This window comes from Canis lupus, chromosome 7 (assembly GCF_003254725.2).
Source record: "Canis lupus dingo isolate Sandy chromosome 7, ASM325472v2, whole genome shotgun sequence".
Lineage (NCBI taxonomy): Eukaryota > Metazoa > Chordata > Mammalia > Carnivora > Canidae > Canis > Canis lupus.
The window spans coordinates 12,660,931-12,687,030 of record NC_064249.1 but is presented as its reverse complement, the minus strand read 5'-3'; the positions used below and the strand labels follow the sequence as shown (position 1 = coordinate 12,687,030).

The following is a 26,100-nucleotide window of genomic DNA, read 5'->3' as shown; positions in this document are numbered from 1 at the left end:
TATAACAAGTAGCCATTACAAATGACACGTAGATTAAGGAATGACTTTCTGGATCTTTGAAATTCATCTTAAAAGATCTGAGACACTGTTTTAGTTTTTAATTTGAAAGATTAATAACCTATTCAATGACAGAATCTTATGCCAACCAGCTCAAGTTTATAATATCCATAAGGATCATGTTAAATATTTGTAAAAATCAGTGATTAGGGGAAGCTTGGGTGGCTCAATCAGTTAAGCATCTGCCTTTGGCTCAGGTCATGATCCCAGGGACCTGGAATCTCCTTGCATCAGGCTTCCAGCTCTGAGGGGAGTCTGCTTCTCCCTCTGCCTCTCCCTCAGCTTGTGCTCTCTCTCGTGAGCGCTCTCTCTCAAATAAATAAATTTTAAAAATCTTTAAAAAAACAAAAATCAGTGATTATGATATGATATCAACTACATCAACTATATCAAGAAAGCACACACAGGAAAATAAGGAAATGTAACCATAGCTACTTACTTTCTTTAAAAAAAAAAGATTTTATTTATTTATTCATGAAGGACACAGAGAGACAGGCAGAGACATAGGCAGAGGGAGAAGCAGGCTCCCTGTGGGAAGCCTGATATGAGACTCGATCCTGGGACCACGGGATCACAGGATCACACCCTGAGCCAAAGGCAGATGCTCAGCCACTAAGCCACCCAGGCATCCCTAGTTACTTTCCTTTTTCATACATTTCTGCATTTTTCTATTAATCATATGTTAGGATTAATCCTATAGGAGAAATGACCAATCTATAGCTGCAATTTGATCAATAAAATAGTCACGATCATGATTTTTAAAAAAATAAGCATAGCAAAAGGACTGTTAAAAGTGGTTTTGGATCAAGGAAATGTGAAATCATATATATATACACACACACATATATATATGTATATGTACACACACATATACAGATAGCAGGTATATTTTCCATATATCTATATACATAAATAGATACATCATATAACATTTAAACATTCAGGGATCCCTGGGTGGCGCAGCGGTTTGGTGCCTGCCTTTGGCCCAGGGCGCGATCCTGGAGACCTGGGATCGAATCCCACATCGGGGTCCCAGTGCATGGAGCCTGCTTCTCCCTCTGCCTATGTCTCTGCCTCTCTCTCTCTCTCTCTCTCTCTGTGACTATCATAAAATTAAAAAAAAAAAAACATTTAATGTTGCACTGTTCATAGTGACAAAAAATAATGATCACCAGAGGGGTAGAGATATGATATACTATTAAAATGGAAAACTATGCAGTTGCTAAAACAATAATGCTTTATTGTTAGGAAGTGATAAAAAATTTTCAAGACCATTATTACACAGAGATAGCAAAGTAGAGAACTGTTTTCACTTGTAAAATAAGGGATAATGTAAATGTTAATTACATACACACATACATCCACATGATGTCTAGAATAATGAGCAATAGTGGCTGATTCTGTAGAGGGTGAGATTGAGGGGTCAGCTGCAGGTGGGAATTGTCACTCTATAATTTTTATACTGTCAATCTATAATTTTTATACCGCTTATTTGTTTCTCATTTGTTTGTTTAATCATGCACATGTACTCCTTATTAAACTTTTAAATAAAGGTATGTAGCATTTAATTTTAAGCAAGCATACCATTAATTCCTCATTATTTTCATGCCCAATGTTGCCACATAAAAGAATATTCTTTTTCATACTGACATAAACAAAAGCCCTATCTTGAGTTACTTTGATTTATATCTTTCCTAGAGTTTCTATGAGTTTTGTAAGGCAATTAGCATGGTACATATTCAGACTTTCAGCATTTATAAAAGTCAATCAGGAAACAGCACAGAAAGATAAAGTTTATGAAGAGTAATTTATAATCAGGTCTGTGCGATTTTTTCCTTTTGAATATTATCCATACCAAGAATATCTTTATTATAATAACCTCCTTTCTATTATCACAGATCTACAACTTATACCCCCTAATTTGGGGGATGTATCCCCCCAAAAATGTATTGGCTCCTTTTCCTGGCACTTATATTTCATTTTCTTGAAGTTCGTTCCCAAAGTCTGAATTTTTGAAATGCAGAATGTTATAGACTGGAATTGGTGGCCCTCTAGTCTTCTAAAATGTAACATTTTTTATCATGTTTACAGAAAACAACTCAGAATATGCCAGAGTTGAGAAAAACTGAAAATATCTGACATTCTAATATCACTCAGAGCTCAGCAACAGAATGATTTTCTTATTTTGAGAAACGTAGTTTCACATGGTTTCCTTCCAAGCACGAGCCTCAGCTCTCCCAGCAATTATTTAGTGTGCTAGTGTGCTATCTACATGAGCATATTGCTGCTATGTCTCTAATATGGTGTTTCCCCTCAATTGTTGAAGTGCCACAGAAATTACATTTTATGTCCTGAGCATTAAAGTAGAATTTATCTCAGCCAATGGTTTTAAATCCTTTTGAGGATTGTGGATCCCTCTAAGAATCTGATACAATCTGTGTACCCTCTCTCCAGAAAGCATGATTATAAACCCTTGAAGCTTATCTTTCTCCCTTCCAGAGGTTCACAGAACTTGAGTCACAAGACTTATGTCATTTTTCACTGGACAATGAGGGGAAAAACCAGCATATTCTTGAAAAATGATCAATATTTTGTACATGGTTGTGAAACATTATTAAATATACTATTCTTTGAGTCTTCACCAAATCCTGTGATATGGCAAGCACATTTATTATTAATCACCTATTAGGAAGCCTTTTAGAATATTCACATGAGGAAACAACTCATAAAATTTCAATGATGTAGTCAAAATCACACAATGAATAAATATAAGAATCAAGTCTCAAATCTAGGGCTTCTCTTTACAAACTCTATCCTTTCACCTTGCTTTCCACTCCTTCCTTCAGTCAACCATTGGCAAACTTTTTCTGTAAAGGGCCAGATAGTAAATACTTTCAGTTTTGTGGGCCATATGGTTTCTGTTACAGCATAAAGCCAGCCAAAGACAATACTAAAATGAATGGGTGTGGTTGTGCTCTAATAATTGCATAGCAGGTGGCAGGCTGGATTTTGCCCACAGGCCATAGTTTGCTGACCCCTGCATTATTTTTCCTCTACATCAAAAATAACTCAGCCTTTTAATTTATTTTCCTGGTTTTAATGTTTTTATCATTATGATTTTGACCTTGTTAAATGATCATTACTAAAAAACTCTACATGCTAATGGAATCCCTAAATAATATCACCAATAACAGCAACATTTCTGCCTAAAAGCTAACACATTAGTTTTTATTTTTGTTTTGAGATAGTTTCGCTAATAAAACCATTGCACAGGGAGGTGGTTTGGGAACAAGTCTCCTTCAATAACACAACAGGAGCCAATGTTATATGCGAAAAATAAAAAATCCTGTTCTAGTAATGATGTTAAAGGAGACAAGGTTTGGGAAAGCAAATTAAAATATAAAATATATTTCTTATAATGTTTAGTTTGCTTGGATATCAAGAAACCTTTATGAAGGGGTATTCAATGAGTATATTTGTTTATGGTGTCAATTAGAGCTATTACCAAATATCTAGGTTCTTCTGAGTACTTGGTAGGACTGCATTTCCCCACTTAAGCTTTTGAAGTCAGTTTGGCCAATGTTATGTGAGTGAAAACAATGTGCACACTTACATGAAACCTGATTACTCAGTGTGTTCTGCTCCCTGGGCCATCAGGAAAGGACACTGAAAAAGGCAGAGCTCTCATCCTAAGTCTCTGAGCAAGAACAATGGGCAGGGCACTCCTGTCAATCCACATTGCTATACAGTATGAATTAAAAAAATAAACTTTTATTTTGTAAAACCACAAAACTGTCGGGATTGTTTGTTACAGAAAATAACTTAGCACATCCTAATGAATATATAGGCACACATTTTTTAAAAAATCATATAGAAAACAGATTTATTTAAATATTAATTTTTATTATACTCAGTTAATAATAACACCTCAAGGTTACATTTTATATTATTTCAATGATCACACTTTGGATTATCTATAAATCGCTTAAATAACCAGTCAACTCATTTCATTAAATCAAAATACAAGTTAACTACATGAAGAAATTAGTCAAATCTAATAACTGGCTTGAGCCAACCTTAAAAAGTTATGTGAAGGCAAATACTACATTATTATAAGAATGAAAATGTGTGCATTCAAGGTTTAAGAAAAATGTGTTTCTCTGTTAACATTAGTAATATAAATAAAGGTGCAAAAATAATATTGGCTTATTGTAATAGTAAAGTAATAAAAATTGCTCTAATAAAATCAGTTTACTCTAAATTAATATACTGTCATTCAGGATGCAAACTATTTTCACATACATAATCTCATTTAACCTTTCCAGCAACTCTGTGAGATATACTAGCCCCACTGACAAAAGAGAAAATTAAGGATAACAGAATGGTGAGTGGCTCAAGAATACAACCCTAGCTCGTGGCAAAAACAAAAACCTGTACTTAGATTTTCTGCAATGATATCTGATATTCCTTCTACTCTATCATTCCTTTAAAAAAAGAAAAATATTTTTATGCTAAGCTGTACTATGTAAGTAAAGCTAAGTGAAGTGTCTACAAAAGTATGTCTAGCACATTACTTAGTTATAGTACAATGTATATTAGGAGGCTATGCCCATATCTAATTTTTTATTTAAAGCATAGCTTCCATTAGCTATAGATGCCGCTGAAATTAACTATGAAAACACACATTCTTTGAACAAGCTACTTGAGCAGATTATGATTTATTTCATACCCCCTTCTTTCCTATTTTCGTCTCTTGCCACTTGCCCTTGGAAATTTCACCTTATTACCGTTAAAGAGAGGAACCTAAGCTTAGAAGGAAGAGGTATAACACGTCAGCTAAATTTACCTGTGCATTTGTTGTTTCTGTTTTATTTCTTTTTAATTTTTTATTGGAGTTCAATTTGCCAACATATAGCAGAACACCCAGTGCTCAACCTGTCAAGTGCCCCCCTCATTGCCCATCACCCAGTCACCCCAACCCCCTGCCCACCTCCCTTTCCACCACCCCTTGTTCATTCCCCAGAGTTAGGAGGTGTCTCTCATGTTTTGTCACCCTCACTGATATTTTCACTCATTTTCTCTCCTTTCCCTTTATTCCCTTTCACTAATTTTTATATTTCCCAAATGAATGAGACCCTATAATGTTTGTCCTTTTCCAATTGGCTAATTTCACTCAGCATAATACCCTCCAGGTCCCTCCATGTCAAAGCAAATAGTGGGTATTTGTTGTTTCTAATGGCTGAGTAATATTCTGTTTTAATAACCAAGTTGAAAGGGAAAGAAGTTTAAGATTAGTAATTAGTGTACATTTTTGGATGAACTGTGACAGTTCAATTGTTCCTATTATCAACGTTTTACCCAATGTTATGTTAGAACCAAGAGTTGGCTGCATGAAATTCCAAGTTGAAATTGAAATACATATCTGTATTGTGTATTTGTACCTCACATGCACCCAGACCACCATCCTTATGCATGAACTTCATCTGGCACAAGTACTTCTTTTGTAAATATCATGCTACATTTATAGTACCACATAAGTAATAAAGCCAATTGTCATTGACCAAGAGTAAGTTTGCACAAGTCTAAAAATTTTCAAACACACTCAAAAAGGATAGGGAAGAAAACAAATATGTAGCATAATTACTAGCTAAAAGTAGACAGGCCCAGACAAATGTTATCATGTTCCTTCTTTATCAAATGAAATATCTGAAACAGTTACAAAAAGTATTTTTCTGATAATCACCTCACTTAGTTTTAATCTCATTCAGAGCAATACTTGCATATTTGGTGGTCAGTCAGATGCTCTATAAAATCTATAATCCATGATAAACAGTGCTGCATGTCAATGGTTGAGAAGGGGGAGAAGATGAGAAAAAAAATAGATTCTGTATTCAGGGCATGAATGCCGTGACAATTGCTTGCTTCCAATTTTGGGGTAATTTCTTGATCACATTTGATAGTGACGGCTTTCCAGAAGATTAAAAATATGTTATTGCAAATTTTTCAAAAGTATGCAGAAATATATAAAACTTTTTTTTTTTCAGAATACAAGCAATTCCTGATTTGAACATAGCCAAAAAACGAATGACCACTATGCTGATACTGTAGGCAGCCCCCCTCTCACTATGCCCTGTGGTTTCTGTTAGATCTGGACTACCTTGCTGTGTTTTTCCTACTACACAGAACAAACAAAAATGCTGCCTTACTCCTGGGAAGATTGTATCCCTAATGCTGCCCAATTCCCTTCGATCAGCACAGGATTCTGAGAACTGGGGGCTCTGAATTGAACTTACTTGTGACTGATGTAGCATACATATGCAGAAAGGATGGCTATTTCATTACTGCTGTGGAGTCTTTAATATATTTATGCAATAATCCTGCTTTATTGCCTATCAAATGTAATTTTGCACTCTGCAAACTACCATTCATAAGACATATTCTCTGAGAAATGCATGTTAACTTAGAAAATAAATAAACTCATGTGAAGATTTCAAATGGCAGGAACATATGTTAATACCCTGAGATAGGCTTCATTTTCATTAATTTAGGTGGATGGGAAGAGAAATGGAATCAGATACCCAAAACAATTTCTTAATTTCAATGTCTGTATTTCAACCACACCAGAATTCAACTGTACCACTATTACTTGGAAAAAATAATCATCCACTTTAACAAACTGGCGTAAAGAAAACACAAGTAGATCGTAGGGTCAGTGCTGGAAGTCACTTTCCAAGATTCTCTGCATTTTAAGCTGCCTGAAATCAGTTCAACTTTCCTTTAAAATGGGTTTCTAGGGGCACCCGGGTGGCTCAGTCGATTAAGCAGTTGAGCGTCTGACTCTTAATTTCCTGCACAGGTTATGATCTCAGAATTGTGAAATCAAGGATTGGGAGACTGAGCCCCACATGGGGCTTTGCACTCAGCGGGGAATTTGCTTAAGATTCTTTCTCCCTTTCTCTCCGTTTGTAATCCCTCCCCCCACCCTCATTCTCTTAAAAAAAAATGGGGGTCCAAAATCCAGTCTGCAATTCTCTGAGAATAGCCAACAGACTAGTGAAATGCCACAGAATCATGAGCGTACTAAATTAATAAGATAACACCCAACATCCAAAGCTGCAATAGCATCATCCCCTTGGAGAATGCTCTCTGTCAAATTCTACACCACTGTTTCAAGTCTATTCATTTCCAAGTTCTGATAGTAGCTTCATGAAATCACAACATTGGACAGAAAATAGTCTTACAACTTTTTCCCTCACTCTTTAAATTATAGTTTCCTGCCATATCCAACAGAAATGGTAGATTCCCTGCTCAAGACATGCATAAGGTTGGGGCTCCTGGGTGGCTCAGTGGTTGAGCGTCTGCCTTGGGCTCAGGGATCTTTGAAGCAAGTCCTGCATCAAGCTCACGCGCAGGGAGCCTGCTTCTCCCTCTGCCTATCTCTCTGCCTCTTTCTCTGTGTCCCTTATGAGTAAACAAATAAAATCTTAAAAAAAAATAGACATGCATAAGGCTTCACAGTTTTCAATATATCCTCTGCCTTTCCAATATTAACTTTTCTGTTATTTGGAACTGCTTTTGACAGTTACTCTAAACTTTTCATTTTTTTTTCCTTTTCTGGTGGTGGTTGTTTAGTGTTGTTCTTTTTCTAATCAATTAAGCATTTATGTTAAACAGGCAAAATGTGGGTTTGCAGTAAATCGGTGAGCATTGCCATAACAGTTTTAGCAATTCAGTGTAGGTAAAAGCAAATCGAAGGTTCTGGTGGCTGGTTCGAAATACAGGAAAAATAAACATGGATGCTACATCATTGATTTCAATACCTACACTCAAGTGGTAGAAAACAAGAGTCCTTTGTAAATAGGAGAACCGCTACTCCAAGGAAATGTCTTCCATAATTCCCAGCATGATGCTTTGGGATCTCATGGTTGCTAGAGACTATAATGGTGCCCTTGTTATCTGCATTCTGATGCTCAGAGATCATGACTGAGTGATAAGCTTGGGCAAATCCTGGTCCTGGCATTCTACTTTACTTTCCACTGGGGAAAATTTCATTATATTTTAATGCCTTCAGGTAATAAAATCATCTGACATTTTATTCTGATCTTTAAACTGAACTCAAAATAGAATACACTTGCCCATTACATCATTTTTGCCAACAGCTTGTTCTAGAGTATAAGTGATTTCTTATTGGCTTTAAAATAATTTAAAATACAAGACACAAATAGTCCCCCTTTGGCACTATGCTCAGGGATAAGTATAGGTCTACCAGTAAAATTTCTTTTTTAAATCCTGTATCTGTCAAAGTGGCAGTGAGGAGGGTAAAAGGTGGACATGATTTACCCTCCTCATTGCCACCTCCTTAATTCAAGGCTTCGTCTTCGCTCATAGGGATTAATGGGATGACCTTCTTTGTTGTTTTTTTTTCTGAAGATTTATTTATTTTAGAGAGAGGGGGAGAAGAGGGAGGGGCAGAGGGAGAGGGAGAGAAAGAATTTTAAGCAGGCTCCCCGCTGAGCATGAAGCCAATGCAGGGCTTGATCTCAAGACCCTGAGATCATGACCTGGGCTGAAATCAAGAGTCAGATGCTCAATGGACTGAGCCACCCAGATGCCTCAACAGGATAACCTTCTCACTGGTCTTCTTGCTTTCTCTCATGCCCTACAAATGGCAGTTGAGTCACATTATCCCTCTCTTGTGCTTAAATCTTTCAGGGGCTTCCCAATAATTCAGAATGTTGCCATGACTTATCCAGTCCCACATGCCCTGCCTCCTCTTAATCTTGCTAACCTTGCTTCTTCCTCCAGGTCCTGCCACAAGGACTCATCTGTATTCTTCAAATATGCTCACATCTGTCCCACTCGGGATCTCTGCCATTGCTGTCCTCTGCCTGAATGCATCTTTACACTCTTCTCTATCTAGCTGATCTCTCCTCATGCTTCACATTTCAGCTTCGATGTCACCTGCTCAGAGAGCTCTTAAATCAGTCTTCAAACATCTCCTTCCTGCTCTGGCTCCCCTAACTACTCTCTATCACCACACATGAAATTCTTGGGTAGCATTTATTGTCATCTGTAATGGTGCTGTTTTTTTAAATGTCCTGATTGATCGCTGGTCTCTCCAGCCCTAATGAGAGCTTCAGGAGGGAGCCCATCCACCTTGCATTCCTAATCTGTCTGATTTAAAGAATAAATAAGCAAAAGTTGGGGAACGGGGCTACTAAAAGGAAGCTTCCAAAAAGGACACAAAGTAGGAAATCTTGGCCATTTGTTAATTCTTTTCTCTTCAGGAGAAAAGAGCACTGTCAATGAGTTGCAAGCCTGCTGCTTAAATATTCATTTCAATATTCAACTTGTACTAGTCACTACGGTGCTGAGTTTCACATGGAATTACTTTAGCATTTTGTCTTCCTCTCTTCTTGAAGCATCAACTTCAACCATCCCAGTCAACCTTCCTATTCCCCTTCCATGGGTGCCTGGGATGGGCTCCTAATTGCTATCTCCACCATCCATCTCCTCCTATCCTCTTCTTGACAGATGCATCTTCTAATGTCACTTTTAACCTGTCACTTCACTTTCCAACAACAGCTAGACCCCAAACCAACCCATATTCTATCTTATTACAGCAAGTCTCAAACATCACATTCTATTCAACTGTACCCTTCCCATCTGAATCACTCAATATTTCCCACTACTCTTTAAACAACCCCTGTAGTCTACTCAAATACTCACTTTTCTATCCTCAAATTAAACCAAGCTCATACCTTTGTATTGCTTAGCCATGTCACAGACTTAGAGGCCCTTTCCCCCTCCAACAATCTAAACCAAAACATTTTCTTCGAAGCATAGATCAAATCCAACTTCTCTAATTAAGCTTCCCCTCCCAGTTCCAGCCCACACGTACTTACCTTCCCTTTTCTTAATTCTTAAACCATTGTTTAAACCACGGTTCCACATAACATTTACTTACACAGACTTATTTCTTTTATTCTTCAGTTATTTCATAAGTGTACATTTAATCTCCCAAATTGGACTGTAAGCAGCGACTGTGTCCTTTATATCCTGGCAGTGGCAGAAATAGCACTGATCCAACAGGAGCCACTTATAGTGACTTACCGATTTACATGGTCCTGAGGATGAATCCCTTCAACTAAAAACAACTATTCTAGATACCTTGCAATTCCCAAACAGAACATAATGTTCCTTAGCCCTAATCTCTCCCACACAAACTCCCAATGCCTAGAATGTTCCCTTTCCGCCTTCATTCACCTGGAAACCTCTTAATTCTCTTTCAGGTCGCAACTAGGACAACATTTACCAAGAAAAGGAAAATACTGTTGCTTCCTTACCCATCCACTTATCTACCTAAATCCCATTATCTACCTAAAGTGTAGTTCATATATATATTAAATACTCTTAATGTATGTGGCACCATACATTATAAATGACTATTTGTCCATTGCCCTCTCTGACTGGTCTGTGGGCAACTTAGGCTCAAGTAATGGATCTTTCATCTTTATAGTAACAGAGTGACAGTGCTGTATTATTTGTTGAATAGATAAAGGAGCGAACTAGCAAACAAGCTGACACTAAAATCTGTTGAAAGCGCTAAGAACATAGTGTAATAGCTATCAATTTAGTGTTATGTAATTTACAACAAGCCATAGTTTATACCATTTAGAATGTGTATTTGTTATTAATTCCAATTGTTAAGCACCCACTATAGGTCAACCACCAGAGATACAGAAAAGACTCAAACCCTAACCTCATAGAATGTGCATCTTACTAGGTGAGACAGGGAGAAGTACAGTGTTTGCTCTGAGTTTGAAAGCACAGAAATGCTCTTAGCAGAAGGCTTCTTTCTGCAAGGATGCTGACACTGAGACAATGCTGCCTTGGACTAAAATGGGGATGGTTTGGATGGTGAGTAGTAGTTACATTATGGATGTACTTTAAAGTCAGAGCCAACAGAACTGATTGATGGACTGGAAGTGAGGCCTGAGGGAATGAGTACAGTCAAGATTGGATTTTAGTCTGCAGCTGTGGAATGGAATTTGTGCAGGGTTTGGAAGTATATGATTTTTGGGAAAAGTATGTAGGTATATATGAAGAGATTCTCTACAATTAGGCCTTAGGGTTTTTTTTTTAAGATTTTATTTATTTATTCATGAGAAACAGAGAGAGAGAGAGAAAGGCAGAGGCACAGGCAGAGGGAGAAGCGGGCTCCATGCAGGGAGCCCGACGTGGGACTCGATCCTGGGTCTCCAGGATCACACCCTGGGCCAAGGCAGCGCTAAACCGCTAAGCCACCCGGGCTGCCCCAGGCCTTAGGTTTTAATAATCTGTTTTGTTTGATTGAACTTCCCTCAGGCATATTTCCAATGCATAGTAAGAGTCCCTGTGGCTTCTTAGAGAAATTGAGAACACTGAATAGACGAATCTTGAACAGCTGCAGCTAACGCAGCTCTGTGAAGCACTGCCTGTACCAGGCACCCCATAAAAGCCACTACAATTTATCCTCCCAAACTGTCTCAAACCTTTTTTTAAAATGACTAATGCAATAGGGCTAGTGCTAGAGGTTACAATTTCTGTGATTGCTAAAAACCACTTCAAAGCTCACATTATTATCACTATGAAGATTAATAATTATACTTTGAGTTTTGCTGAGTGATGGTTTACTTGTCAAATGGACACGGATGAAATAGGCCAACATTTTTATCCTACCCTAGACCATAGTCTCGTCTAAGGTCAGAGGAGATAATTTTGACCTAGGAGTAAAAGACCGTGGAGGAGATGTGGGTGACCTAGAATGACTTAATCCACCTAAGACTGAAGTCTGAGAGAACAGCAGGGGATTTGGGCTGTTGGGCAGCTACCTAAACAACCGGAATAATCAGCTCCTGTGCTTAATGGCTATAATTTGGGGTAAGGCTGGTAATAATGGTTTATTTTTTTCATGTGTTGAAGTATATGTCTGCAAAACTTACTGAATTTGGGATTCAAAAAATGAGACTGTTTACAAACATATGATGCAACTGTAAGTCAGTATAATGACTAAGTCTCTTGCAGAATGATTTACTGGTGGTCATAATGAGTTAGAACTTGGACTTTTGAGTTTTCATGGGGCAGAAACAAACCATTCTCACTCAGTCTGTGAGGTTGTTTTTTTTCTCCCTCTTCTAGACTCTAAGTAGTTTACACAATAAACAGTTATTTCCATAGTAGAAATGGTCCAAGACGTCTAAGCTCCAAAGTTAACCTGTCATTATGGTTAGAAATCAAGGTTGCCATTCTTCCAGGTTTTCACAGCCACACAACTTTTGACCTAGCTGGTGGAAATGGAAGAGTAAATATAGCTCCTTGACCTCTTAACAAAGGCAAAAATCAACATGCTCAGGTATTTATTTCACTGGCAAGTGATCGGGTACAAAGAGGCATTACAGTAGTTTCGGATAATGACAGGACTCTACAAACTCAATTTTCAAAGGAAAATTTTAAGCAGGAGTTCATCTATACACTGTCCATGTCCTCTTACTTAGGAGTTCAATATAAAGTACTGAGTTGAAACCTTATCTACTCCATAATTTATCAATGGTATCACATAAGAAAATGAAAACATTTAGAATCATAATTCACAACCCGAAATCAGGCCCATGATGGGAAATCTCATCACAAGCTTATGTAGAAGGGAAGAATTCTTCTTCCACTGAAAATTCCTTCATAACTGAGATGAGTCATTTCCTTCCCTTTCTTGAAAATTATGCTTTAAACCCACCTCCTTTCATGAAATAAGACAGCTGTAACCCTTCCCAATCCCCAAAGCATGGCAAGTGTGGTTTTCACTATGGGTCTGTATTTATAGCTTCTGGATATTTCTTGGGCACTGAATGCCTAAATACCAGAAGAAAAGTCATCCATATATACCCATTCTGCTTCCTAGAAGGTGCTGAGCATATGCACAGTCAACCCAAAAAGAGACCATGTTCCATTATGTGGTCCTTTTTAACATTATAACAGACAATATAAATAGGAGGCAAACAGCAAGGGTTTTAACTTTAATTCTTTTTGTAATTTTCCTATTTCATTGTTAATTTTTATACGTTTGTGCTATTGCAAAAACAATATATATTTTAAAAGCCCTAAAGTAATCATAACAGACTAGCATATAAGAACAGAAACAGTCTGCTGAAATGTAGAGTTAAAATTTAAAAATTTTAACTGAAATTAAACTGAAAAAGGTGATATCAAATAAGAGCTTCATGAAAAGAATGTCAAAACTGTACTCAAATCTTTTTTTTTCTACACTAAAAAAATCAAAGATGCAGGGAAATTTGAAACTACTTGCCCTCCCCAAAACCATTATTTCAAGCCATTTCTTGACATTACTATCCATTAGTCAAATGACTCAAATGTGCTGCTCCCTGGGTTCATATACATCTTAAACTTAACGTAGTATTCCAGTACAATAACTAATTCATTTCCATCATTCCTTTGTTCAAACCTTTAAACCCTCTTTTCCAAATCAATTTACTAAAATCTACTTTTCTACCTTCCATAGACCAATTTGACCAACTGTAAAAGCAAAATGCAAACATGAAGTTTAGCTCACAAGCTGTACCAAAATTAAAAAACAAAATAAGTTGTCTCCTACCTATAGTTGTTATAACAGTCCCAGCAAAGAAGAAGGAACTTCCCAAATCCCAGTGACTGATTTGATTGGAGGTGTTTCCTAAAGGTATAATCCCTGCATTTATTGCTGCCACTATTTGCTGCAAGTTTAAAAAGAAATTTATCAGTACACATGAATCACATGGAGGCATCAAACAGTGTATATTTCACCCAGTTGATGAATTAGACAAAGAGAATCAATTCTAAAGCTTGCTTTCCCATTTGAAGTATACAATATAGATTAAGACTTTATTCTAAAGAATGTAATAAATTAAATGATAAGAAAATTGTATTTGATATCAAGTGAATAGATCTGTATGGAGCACATCATACTGTACCAATATGCACCCGTATCTCATCCATTAATATATTCAGTGACTTACTTGAATTAACTACTACATACAGCCATGTTTTTTAGTAAGTACCACAGAGTTAAAATATCAGATTGCAAACTTAAGATTTAAATAATACATAACAGCTTCATCAAAAAGCAACTATTTTCAAAGTGCTCATCATTTTGAATGTTAAGCATATGCAGGCAAGCCTGGGTTGTATATGACTGTACAGCGTATTTATCAATAAGGTCCAACAAAACAGGTTAAGATGAGAAGGAAAGGCAACAGCAATTCGCTATCACACTTCACTTAGTCTATGTTTATCTAGATTCTTAGAATCTCTGCAGACTTTTTATAAATTCTATTAAAATATAGCATCACCAAAATATCACCAAAGGTCCATAGATGACAATCACTCAACAACATTCATATAGGGACTGTAGGATCTGGATGCCACTTTGAGTAGTTTAGAGAGACAGACAGAAAGATAACATTATAATCCCTTTAATCATAGATCCTGAGCAAGGGATGGGGAAATGCAGAAGCACAAAACATAGAAGAGAATATAGGAGAAAATTGTGTAGTAAAAGAGAAACACACAGATTGTAGGAAAAGATGTTTCTGCGTATAGTTTTAGAAAACTTTATCATTTAATTTCCAGATTTTAAAATTGGAAGGAGCTTCTTTTGATAAGCAAGATGAGGAGAAAGGTAAAGTGACTTGTTTAAGGTTTACTGGCAGACAAACAAAAACTACACTGTGAAAATGGAAGGCACTACCCCAGGAAGTTATGGAAAAGAGCATGTAATCCAGAACTGAAATGCAATATAAAATTTCAGTTGTCTGATTTCTTTCACCCTAGAAATTAAAACTTCAATAGTTCTGTGTAAAGTTAATTGAACGGTAATGCTTTTTTTAAAAAAAAAATTAACAATAACGTATATTTATTGTAAAAAAAATTTAGGAAAATACAGAAAGGCATTAACAAAGATAATAAAAATTATTTATAATTCCAGAATCCAGAGAAAACCACTGTGAACATGTTAGGGTACCTACCCCTGGTTTTTTGCTATAATTTTTACATGGTTGGATCTATGAAATATATGATATGTATTCTCTATTTTTACTCAGTGTTTTTTTACGTATAGTTTTTCTTTGTCATTACCATTTTACTTAATCATTGCCAGATATGTAGACATATATGCTATTCTAAAATTTCTTATGTAAAGTGCTGCTGTGAACATATTTATGTATAAATGTTTTTCATTTCTGAATATTTCATTGAGATATTGCTAGAAATAAATTTGTCACAGTAAAGATTATGAATATTTTAATGAACTTGATTTACAGTATCAGGTAGTTATCCAGGAAGGTTGTTACAATTTACAGTTGCCCCCTAACAATTTACAAATGCTTAGCAATGCTATTACCTCCCTCTAATATTAATATTTTATCTTTAGTGAATTGATAAGAATTGTTTATATTTACAAACCCTTTATTGTGAGTGAAGTTAAACAATAATGCTTCCTTTATTATATATTAAATGCACACAAATATAGATATATATGCATATATGTACACAACACACAATAAAGCTACTTTTGAGATATTTGATTTTTTTCACCTTTCTATTATAATTTAAATATAGATAAGGCAGGCCTCCCTGACTTTCTTTTAAAAATAGTTTTGTAGTTACTAATCTATTATTCTTACATTAACTTTACAATCATTTAGTTAAATTTTACAGACATTTTCATTTCCACAGGTTTAACCTATTTCCATTATTTGGATACATGTGAAATTCATAAGTTAAATAAGGAAACTGAACACTATTATAATAGTGAAACTTCCTATCACAGATCATGGTATGAATCTCCATTTATTGAGTCCATTAATATCCTGAAATAGAGTACTTTTTCATGCTTCACACAGGTCTGTTAGGTCATTCTTAGGCATTTTACTTTTTCCCATTTTGAATTATAACTGGTTATTGCTGCTGTATACACAAATATATCCTGCCCATTCTCTGCACAAGCAACTCTCAAACTTTTTATCTCAAAACCACTTTACAGTCTCAAAAATTATTGAAGACATCAAAGAGCTTTTTATATGTGAGTTATAACTATTGATATTTACTATATTTACTAGAATTTCTAATTTTCAAGATGTTTTGATTAATTCATGTAAAAATAACAAGGCGGCCATTATATGTTAATATAAGCAACCTGCTTTTATGAAGATAACTGTTTTCTAAATTCAAAAAATATTTAGTGAGAAGAGAGGTACTGTTTTGTAATTTTATAAATATCTTATATTTCTGGGTTAATAGAAAACAGATTCTAATACATGCTTCTGCATTTAACCCACTGGAGAGCACATCACATAGCCTTCAAAAACTCCACTATAAACTCATGAGACAAGGGAATTGGAAAAGGCAAAATCATCTTAGCATTTTTAGTAAAACAGACCTCTGAAAGGGTCTTGAGATGACATTTTGAGAACCACTGCTGTATACTGAAAATTTTTTGTTTGATTTTGCTTTCTACCTTGAGAACCAAAGTAAGCAACTTACAGCTTACAAATAATGGCAATTTACCTCTGTATCTTCCAAAAGTTATGTTTTGTTACCTTTCATCCCTTATTACATTCATCAGTATTTCCACAGCAATGTTAAATAAAAATAATAAAAAATAAAAATTAAAAAACAAAACTTCTTTGTATTTTTGTGACATGAAATCCTCAATGTTTTTAGTGTTTTATCATTAAATATACTATTGGCATGAAAATGGCATTTAATTAAATAACTACAAGAACAAGCAAATAAAAGGACTTATAAATAAAACTTAAAAATCTAAAAATGTTTTTGGAAATATTTTCAGATAGCAATAAACAGAAGGGATGTGCATATAAACATTGAAAGCATAGGCTCATAATCTCTACCTTTGTAACTCCCAGGAAAACTAATGCTTCCAGTAAAATAATCAAGGAAAAGGATGGTGGATTTAGATACATCATAAATATATCCCAAGTATATTTTTTAAAAATGGGTGATATAGTTGTAAACAAGAGAAGATAAGGCATGTCTTTAGACTCCACCCCATTAAATACAATTAATTATTTTACTGACTAGAAGCAAGCTAATTTTTCCAGAAATTGACAAAACAGCTTACATGGTCAGCACCATTATTTTACCCAATTTCTTTGTTGCCAATGATGAGGTGCAACATTACCCAGACACTTAGATAACATCCACAAATTATTTAAATGCAAAAGAAGCAAATGTAGACCTAATGTACGGTTTGTAAATAGTTACCACAGAGCTGTGATTATTGCAACAGAGGCTTGAGATGGAACTGGGAATATGTCAGATCACTATGCGAATGAGTCTATCACAAGGCTCTTTATTTGGATTATTCTTTTGAATTTATTTTATATTTTTGTACAAGATCTCTTGGTCTATATCCACAGGAAACTGGTTGCCCAGTACTGGTATAGATCTAAAAGTCTCTGATTTCAACATCAACTCAGGCTATCAAAGCACATAACAAATGCCTTCTTTAGAACTGTTTCTGCATGTGCCATATTATGTGACTAGAGTAAAACTTCATCAGCAATAAAAATTCACTTTTCCATAAAAGGTCACTTTTGCAAACAATCAAGTCATGTTGACAACCTACAAATATGTTGAATTGTTTAGATTAAAGGAAATTTGGACCTATGAATTTAATCCTAATCTATGATTAGTTGAAGTACTGATTAAAGAGGGCTTCCAAACTTAAAATCTATAATAGAGATTGTATAAAATACTCTTGTTTGGACTCACATTTAATTTTGATCTTCAGTATATAGACAATCATAGAATGTACATCAAGAAAAATAAGTTGAATACATGCTTCTAGTCAAGAGTATAAACTGAAACTTCAGAAATAGAGCTCTAAGAGCTTTGCACACATTGAGATGATAAAGGTAATTAGTCATAAAAGTAATGATGAAAAATCTCAGTTTCCATGACAGTGATGTCTTTAGAACAGAAGTTCACAGAGTTCTACTGTGATTTTGTGCATTCTTGAGTTGTAACAGGTTGTCTCAATGTCATTTGGCATTTTGGAACTATATTAATCTCTTACACCAAACACCGATAAAACACACTTATTTGTAATTGTACGAAACTAGCCTTGGAATGCAAAGCAATCACTGACAATCATGAAAATGTTTCCATGAGTCCAATGCCTAGGAACAACTTTTTCATGTGTTAGAAAGTTCTTGACTAGTTATTTTGTCATTGAAGGAAAATGTGTCAAAAATTAAATAACCCCAGGGAAGATGTGAATACATTGTTTTAAAAATAGGCTATATCATAGATTTTAAAATACAAGTGATACCAGAAGTTCTGGTTTTGCTTTTTTCCCCCTTTACTCAGATGCTCAGATGTTCATGTTCATCAAAACAATACAGAATGTTCTGAATGCCTTCCATACATTCCTTCTCTGTTAATACCATAATCATGATTTCATTTAAAAGTATATTTTCATACCTATAATTCTAAAAGTCACATTAATAATTTGAAGGTTTTAAGTGATGTAAAAATTTTGAACTGCAGGTATTAGGTATTAGTACCTAGCTGAGTTACATCAATGATATATGTGTAACTGGCTCAATGACAACTTTTTTAGTTTTATTTACTTATTTAAGTAATCTCCATACTCAACCTGGAGCTTGAACTCATGACCTGATCAAGAATCACATGCTCTTCTGACTGGGCCTGGCAAGTTCTTATAACTGGGTATTTAAGATTGATTTCATTTTTTTCTCATTTGGAAAAGAACACTACTTCCAATAAATTGATATAATAGCCAAGTCCAGTTATAATTAAACTGACATCTGTACTATTACACACTTGCTTAAAGAGGAAGAGAAGTATTATCTTGCCAAATTTCTGTAATGAATAATTATACAACTCTCTCTCTCTCTCTCTCTTTCTCTCTCTTTTTGCCATTATTTCCTTGTGGGGGAACCCAGTTTCATCCTGAGAGGAAACTAGTCTTTAGGAAAAGAATCAAATCACATATTCACAACATCACATCTGAACACTTGAAGTATGTAAGCAAGATTATTTTGAAAGACTTGAAGAATGTGTAATGAGAAAAGCAAAATAATAAATGATGCTCTCATTGCTGAAGAACTTTGAGAAGATACAGTGGTGGATATCATTACTATTAATTGTTATACCACATAAATAATCATCATCTATCAATTATATGCAGTAACATATGAGTACTGTTGCCAAAGGCTATCGTTATTTATCTCATTCTTAACCTTCTGGTTATACATCACCACCACTATCACCTAATGTCAGATGATATGATCTGCTTTGAAAGGTCCTGCTCATAAAACCAGAGACAATCCCAAGATGGCCTTTACTCTTACAGGCTCATAATTCACATACTGCACTGGTGAAGCCTAGGCAACCTTGACTAGCATGTTTGAATCAATGAGGAGTCACATTTGTTTATCCATTTCCTAAGTAGTTTTTTAAAAGTTTATTGGCCATATCTGTTTGAAATTTTATTTACAGACATCATTTGCAAAAGAAGCTTCCCCTCTAATTCAGTGACATGTAGTAGTCTTAATTACTGGGGCTGCTTCTTAGACATAACAAATTAGGTTCAATAGAGAAGTACTATTATAGAAGCTTTACTGTAAACTTGAATACAAAGGTAGCCCATGGTACATCCTGCCTACCACTGGGGAAAATGCCCAGAAACCAAACCCATCTTCTTCCCTTTTTTGTTCTTTCATGGTATTCTGGAAACTAAAGTAATGACTGACATTGGCTTCCTTGTATGAGATAATATTTCAGTCAGAATACCTCTTGGGACCATTGACAATCCAACAAGGTATCAAACAACTTCTTGAAAATCACAATGTATTAACATATTGCTCCACAAGACTATTCAGGGCAGCTCTCAGCTAATGATGGTACTAAGTTGAACCATGTAAAACTGCCGATATCGGAGCCCTTTTTGGTCTACAAAATGACAACTTTATATTAATGTAAAAAAGAATGGTACATATGTTTTCATAAATAGTTTGTGATAACATGCTAACTCTCATTTCATTGTGACATCTATTACTTCAGCATTAAGGCTCATTCCCACAAGCAGGAAACTGTTAACATCAATCAATTTATTATGGTCTTGCTCATAGATCTACATGAAGAATATACTTCATGTAGTACGTTTTTGTTTTTGAAGAATATATACTTTTCAGATTAAGTAAAACCCTATTTGCTGAGAATTCCATTCTGAAAAAACACGGCGTACTACTGAATTATTATAGGAAATTCAAGTTGTGTCCAACTTTTGCACATACCTCATATGTCAAAGGATACTATCTAATACTTAAGATGCTTGTATTTTGCACAAGTAAATTTACATAGTCATCATTTGATATCAAATATTCCATACTAATATATATTCTAGCCTCCAATTTGATAAATGAATTTGAGATACATTACATGTAACTTTGTTTTTCCAAAATTTTACAGTTATATGGGGATGACACATGTTTTGTTTTGTTTAGGAAAAATAGAGGAATCTATATGAATTCTAAAAAGAAAAAGGAAACCTAAAATCACATTCTACAATTAAATAAACTGTTATAAGAATTGACAAAGGTTAGGTTTTTTAAACCTAACATTGATAATCTTTTTCTTTTAAAAAATATATCTTTGATTTCTGCGGAGAAAAAAGATGGAGTAGTATATTTGCATATTTTATACAGAACACAGGTGATTAAAGCGTTCTATATTTAGAGTCTGGTAAAGAAGCAAGTTTTCACTGTTTCTCCGGTGTATATCTTTTAAGTGAGAAAGGTAATATCCAATAATGTTTTTCATCTATTGTTCTTGTTGAAAACAATTTGAATCAAAATACATTTCATGTTTTCTTTAAAAGGCTTTCAAAATCCTTGAATGTGTTTCCAAGTAATCTATTACCTACGTTTAACCACACATTAATTAGAAACTTTTTATAAAGAACCATCCTTTTATTCAAAAACAAAACAAAATGTAATTCTTTTTTTTAAGTAAGCTCTACACTCAACATAGGGCTTGAACTCACGACCCCAAACTGACAGTCACAAGGTCTACCAGACTGAGCCAGCCAGGTATCCCAAAAAACTTAATTCTTATAATCTAAAAAAGAAAGTATTTCCTAAGGGAAGTGGTTTCCATGCACCAGACTTTAGAAAGCACGTCTAAAAGTAAACATCTGGCTTACCTTCCCCTGTCCTTCCTTCTATTTAGGGATTACACCATTGCATGTCAAAGCTATTTTTATACACACTAATGAAATGTACAGCTTTTTTTTCTTGCTCTTTTGAAAGTATAAATTTATTTCCTAGGAGAAACAAAGCTTAAAATCTAGAGTTAGGAAAGAACAGAGAGTTAGAGTTGGATGTCACCAATAGGGCCCAAAGCAAGAGCCAAACCACTTGGCATTAAAGTTGTCTTCCCTGATTATAATCATTTTGGAAGATATTTTGAATCATAACATGAATATACAAGTTATCAGACATTTGGAAAAATAAGAATAAAAAAGATCACTCATAGGCCCTAAAACAGTTTTTACAACATGCATATATTCAATATTTTTAAAAAGATTATTTATTTATTTATTCATGAGAGACACAGAGAGAGAGAAAGGCAGAGACCCAGGCAGAGGGAGAAGCAGGCTCCATGCAGGGAGACTGACATGGGACTCGATCCCTGGTCTCCAGGATCACACCCTGGGCTGAGGGCAGCGCTAAACTGCTGAGCCACCCGGGCTGCTCGGTTTTTGGTTTTGTTAATAGTTATAATACTTAAGTGTGCTTTCAACTATTTTCATATAACATAAACACGTTCCAAGGCCTTTTGAAGCCATTAATATCTCACTTCATAGCCATCAATACGGCACTGAGGAGCTACATGTAAAATAGTTTATATAACCAACCCTCTGTTAATGAATCAATTTGTACCACCGTATCCAAGCTCAAGTGACCATTTGCAACGTTGTTACAGAGATGATTGATACCTCAGACAAGGACTGCATGTGAAACACTAAAATTCTGTTCTTTGAGCCCTGCGTGAAATGACACCGTGGTATAGAATGAATAAAATGTGGTCAAGACCCTTGAGTGCTTGCAACTCTGGAGAGCCAGGAAAATACATGTGAAGCAAGCATACTGACATCTGCATTTCCCCAGCTGTGCATTTTTCCATGTTTTCCTGGATTCCATATTATTCTATGGTATATTAATATTCTACCAGAATATTCATCTCTGTCTATCTTTTGGGCTCCTTCCACTTCATCTCAGCATTAGGAAAAGAGATTAATAAAAGCACAGGAAGATATAGAGAAAGAAGGAGGTGGAACAAGAAGTCGGCAAGACACAAAAGAGCAAGTAGAGGGGAAAAGCTAAATGTTAGTTAGATAACGAAGAAGAGACAGTTCTAGAAGAATCAGATAGGAACTTAATTCAAGTCATAGTCACTCTATCTAGGAAGTTCTTTTAAAAGAGGTTGTCCTTAAAATAGGATTTGAGTAGGCAGAAATCTGAGATCAAAAAGACACAGCATCTAAGACAATATTTTTATAGAAGTTTTGCCTCGGGCATACCACACTAACCAGCATTTATTCATGCACTGCTTTGAAGGTCTTAAGTTCAAAACTGATGAGAAAAAAACAGCTCAAAATGGAGCAAAGGGAGTCTTCCTCTGTCAATTACATGCATCCACCGAATTCCCACATTTAGAGATTCTGATGACTTTTTCAGTAAAATGCCCCTGATCTCTATTCATTTGATTTTCCAGTACACTTAAGCCTATATTTCCATAACAGATACAAATTTAAACTAAAAAGTGCTTTATACCTTTAATATAAAAGTAATCACAGGGGAAACAGGGAAATTATTCTAGTTTCCACAGAAAGGCAACTTTTTTTTTATTATAGGTCTTAAAAACAAATGATTTTTTTTCCTGCCCTTTCTGAATTTGTAACTAAAAGATCATTGACAGGATTGAAAATCTCAGGCTCTGTACACACACACACACACACACACACACATATACACACACCCAACAAAGTGGCCAGCTAATCAAATTTGTGTTTGAATAAATCAAACTCCCATAACCCAAATCAGCCATCAGTAAAGGCAAAATATTACAATACTAAAACATTTCAATAACATTCTGATCAGCAGTTCCTCTGTTTTAGCTCCCCTCCTCCCAATTTATGTATTTCTTACTTCAACAGAGTTGACTCATTGCCATTAATAAATCTAAAAGAAATTGCTACGCTTCCAGGTTCCAGGCAAGATTTCTTAATACACTGCAGAGTAAGTTTACTAATGACTTGCTAACATTACACAGAGAAAAAGGAAGTCTGGCAAAACTGCTTAATATGTTTATATTTCTTGGCTCAATGTCACAAAATCAAGACGGCAAAAATAGTATATGAATAACTTCCCAAAACATAGTGATTCATAACCATCCTTAGCTCTTCTCCAACTTTTCCCCATATTTCTCAATTACACACCCATACACTCACCAGTCATAGCGAATACTGGATTGGTTGAAATCCATTTTCTTGAGAAACAAGAACCTGATAGAATTTTATATATTGTTCTAAGCTGACTGGAATGATAGAGCTACCCTTTGACACCTGTCCAGTAGTTACTGCACAAAAATGCAATTAAACCCTCCCCTTGGGCACTTCTCAGACTGATTTAAGAGTGTCACACCACAATCATCAGCACTGAAAATGAGCCTGGCATCTTTCCTCATGTTTTCTACATTAGTCATTCACATATGCTGTATTGTTCATCTTCATTCACACGAGGATATCAATCTTAAGGGCATTTCAGAGCACAGTAACCTATGAAACAAAAGATGCTCCAAAATCCACATGATAAGCATGAGACTGGAGGGTCTTTCCTGCTCAGAGGCTTAGAGTATGAATATACCATTACCCTCATTTAGTGGGGAATGGGTCCAATGCCTGGAGAGGTAGCAAGTTGGCCCAACATCCATAGTGATCTTTGCTTTTCTTGCCCCTGAACATTTTCCAACTAAGCATGTGTTTATGCTGGTGGAATGAGCATGATAGGTTTAAACTGGGCAGGGAGAGAAAGAGAAATGCATAATCACATTAAAGCAACATCTTGTCTCTGGAGGGTCCAGAGTGCTGGCATCAGGAGATGACTGAATACACCTGAATGTCACTCATTTTTTTAAATCACTTGCTGTGCATCTGATGGGTGTCCCTTGGTAGCTCTGTCTCAAGTAACTATCTGAAACTTGCAGTGTAAGACCTGAGGTGCTTCACAATCTCATAAAATTAACCCTGTGCCCATTATCAATACAGTATCACTTAACGGTAATCACACATGTATTATTTACCTTCCAAAGAAGTTGAGGCATAAAGAGGCTACATGGATCACTAATTCAAAATAAGTAAACCCAATAACTAACCTGGTAGACCAGTCTCTTGTCTTGGTGATACAATTTAGCTGTATTATAGCTGTGGTTGCCTAGTGTTGGACTATAGTGTTCGTTTATAGTATAATTTTTATGTGAAAACACATGGGAAGTCCCAAGCAATAAATATATTTATAAATAAATTGTTTAAAAGAATCCATTCATAAGTTTGAAGCTGGGTGAACATCTTGTTTATTTTATCCATATGTATATAATGTATCCCAAATGGTCATAAGGCCTTGTCTTCAATGTGTATGTCACATACGGCTTATGCATCTAGCATAATACTAACTGCTCAAGAATTAACTATTTGTGGCATATCTTGTGCTTACTGATTTCTAAGTACACAAATAATCACTATCATGAACTGATAGGAAAGAGCGCTAACTGCATTCTACAGGTCATGGTGAAGAGAGTAAGACTTTGAAGTAACACTTTACACAGCTAATCTCTTACACCATGCAACATGTCTTCAATGTGGCCCACAAAACACTACATTCTCTGGCTTTTCTCCAGTCTCCCTGAAGGATGTTTCATCCTCTTCACCTTTGAGCCTATAATTCTGTCCCTCATCCATCCACATTCCTAGTGATTTCATTTAAACTGAAGGCTCTAAATATTATCAATATGTGATAACTACCAAATGTATTGTTCATTCTGCACTGCTTCCCTACCTGGATGTCTGAAAGGAAATCCAAATCAATCATATGCCAAATTGAACTCTCAAGCTCCTCTCTAAAACCTGAACCACCTGAGTTTTACCTGTATCATTAATTGGCCACTTTATTTTTCCAGTTCTTAAGGTCCCAAACCTATAAATCATCCTTGACTTCTTTCTCTTACACCTCATATCAAATACCATTAAAAAAAAAAAAATACCATTAGTTTTACCTTCAAAATATCCATTTGACCATGTCTCATCCCATACATCACTTTTGTCCCCAACCCTAGACTACTAGGTCCCATGAGGGGTTCCAATTTTGCCTACCTACATCTATACCTCACAGGTAACCACAGTGATTCCTTTAAGTCATAAGTCAGATCATGTACTTGCCCTCCTCTCTACCTGGAATGCCTTTCCCCAGGTATTCACACATCTATGAACCGGTAAATATCTTTCAGGTTGTGCTAAAATATCTGAATTCCTTCATTCGCTAATTTAATTAGCCAAGGTGGCAATTCTCTATCATGTAATCTATATTACTTTTTCAAAACTCTTAAGACTTTTTGAAATTACCTTATATGTTTATTAATTCACTTATTTTTTGTTTCTATAATCATAAGAACCTTACTTGAGTTGCTCATGGCTTTAAAACCCATAACCTCAAGTGGTGTGATATCAGCAAAATGGTGAAAGAGAAGGCCTCAGATCCTCCTCCTCCAGCAGAGATACTGGTTCAACAATGTACAGGCCAATTCCCTTAATGAGAAATCCAGAAACCAGTTAAGAGGCTCCTGAACTCCAAATAAGCACAAAACCAGTCACATCAAAGCTGGTAGGAAAATTCATGGCCCTTATTCACA

General features: G+C 35.5%; 1 protein-coding gene across 11 annotated transcripts in view; it reads right to left on the bottom strand.

Annotated features, from left to right (window-relative positions):
* The window catches only part of KCNK2 (potassium two pore domain channel subfamily K member 2), a 198,320-nt gene that overhangs the window by 77,685 nt on the left and 94,535 nt on the right, over positions 1–26,100 (bottom strand). For all 11 annotated transcript variants that reach the window (XM_025429928.3, XM_025429930.3, XM_025429931.3 and 8 more), the window contains one exon: positions 13,706–13,823. In XM_025429928.3, coding sequence (XP_025285713.1) covers positions 13,706–13,823 — 118 coding nt within the window. The remainder of the gene's footprint in view (positions 1–13,705; positions 13,824–26,100) is intronic.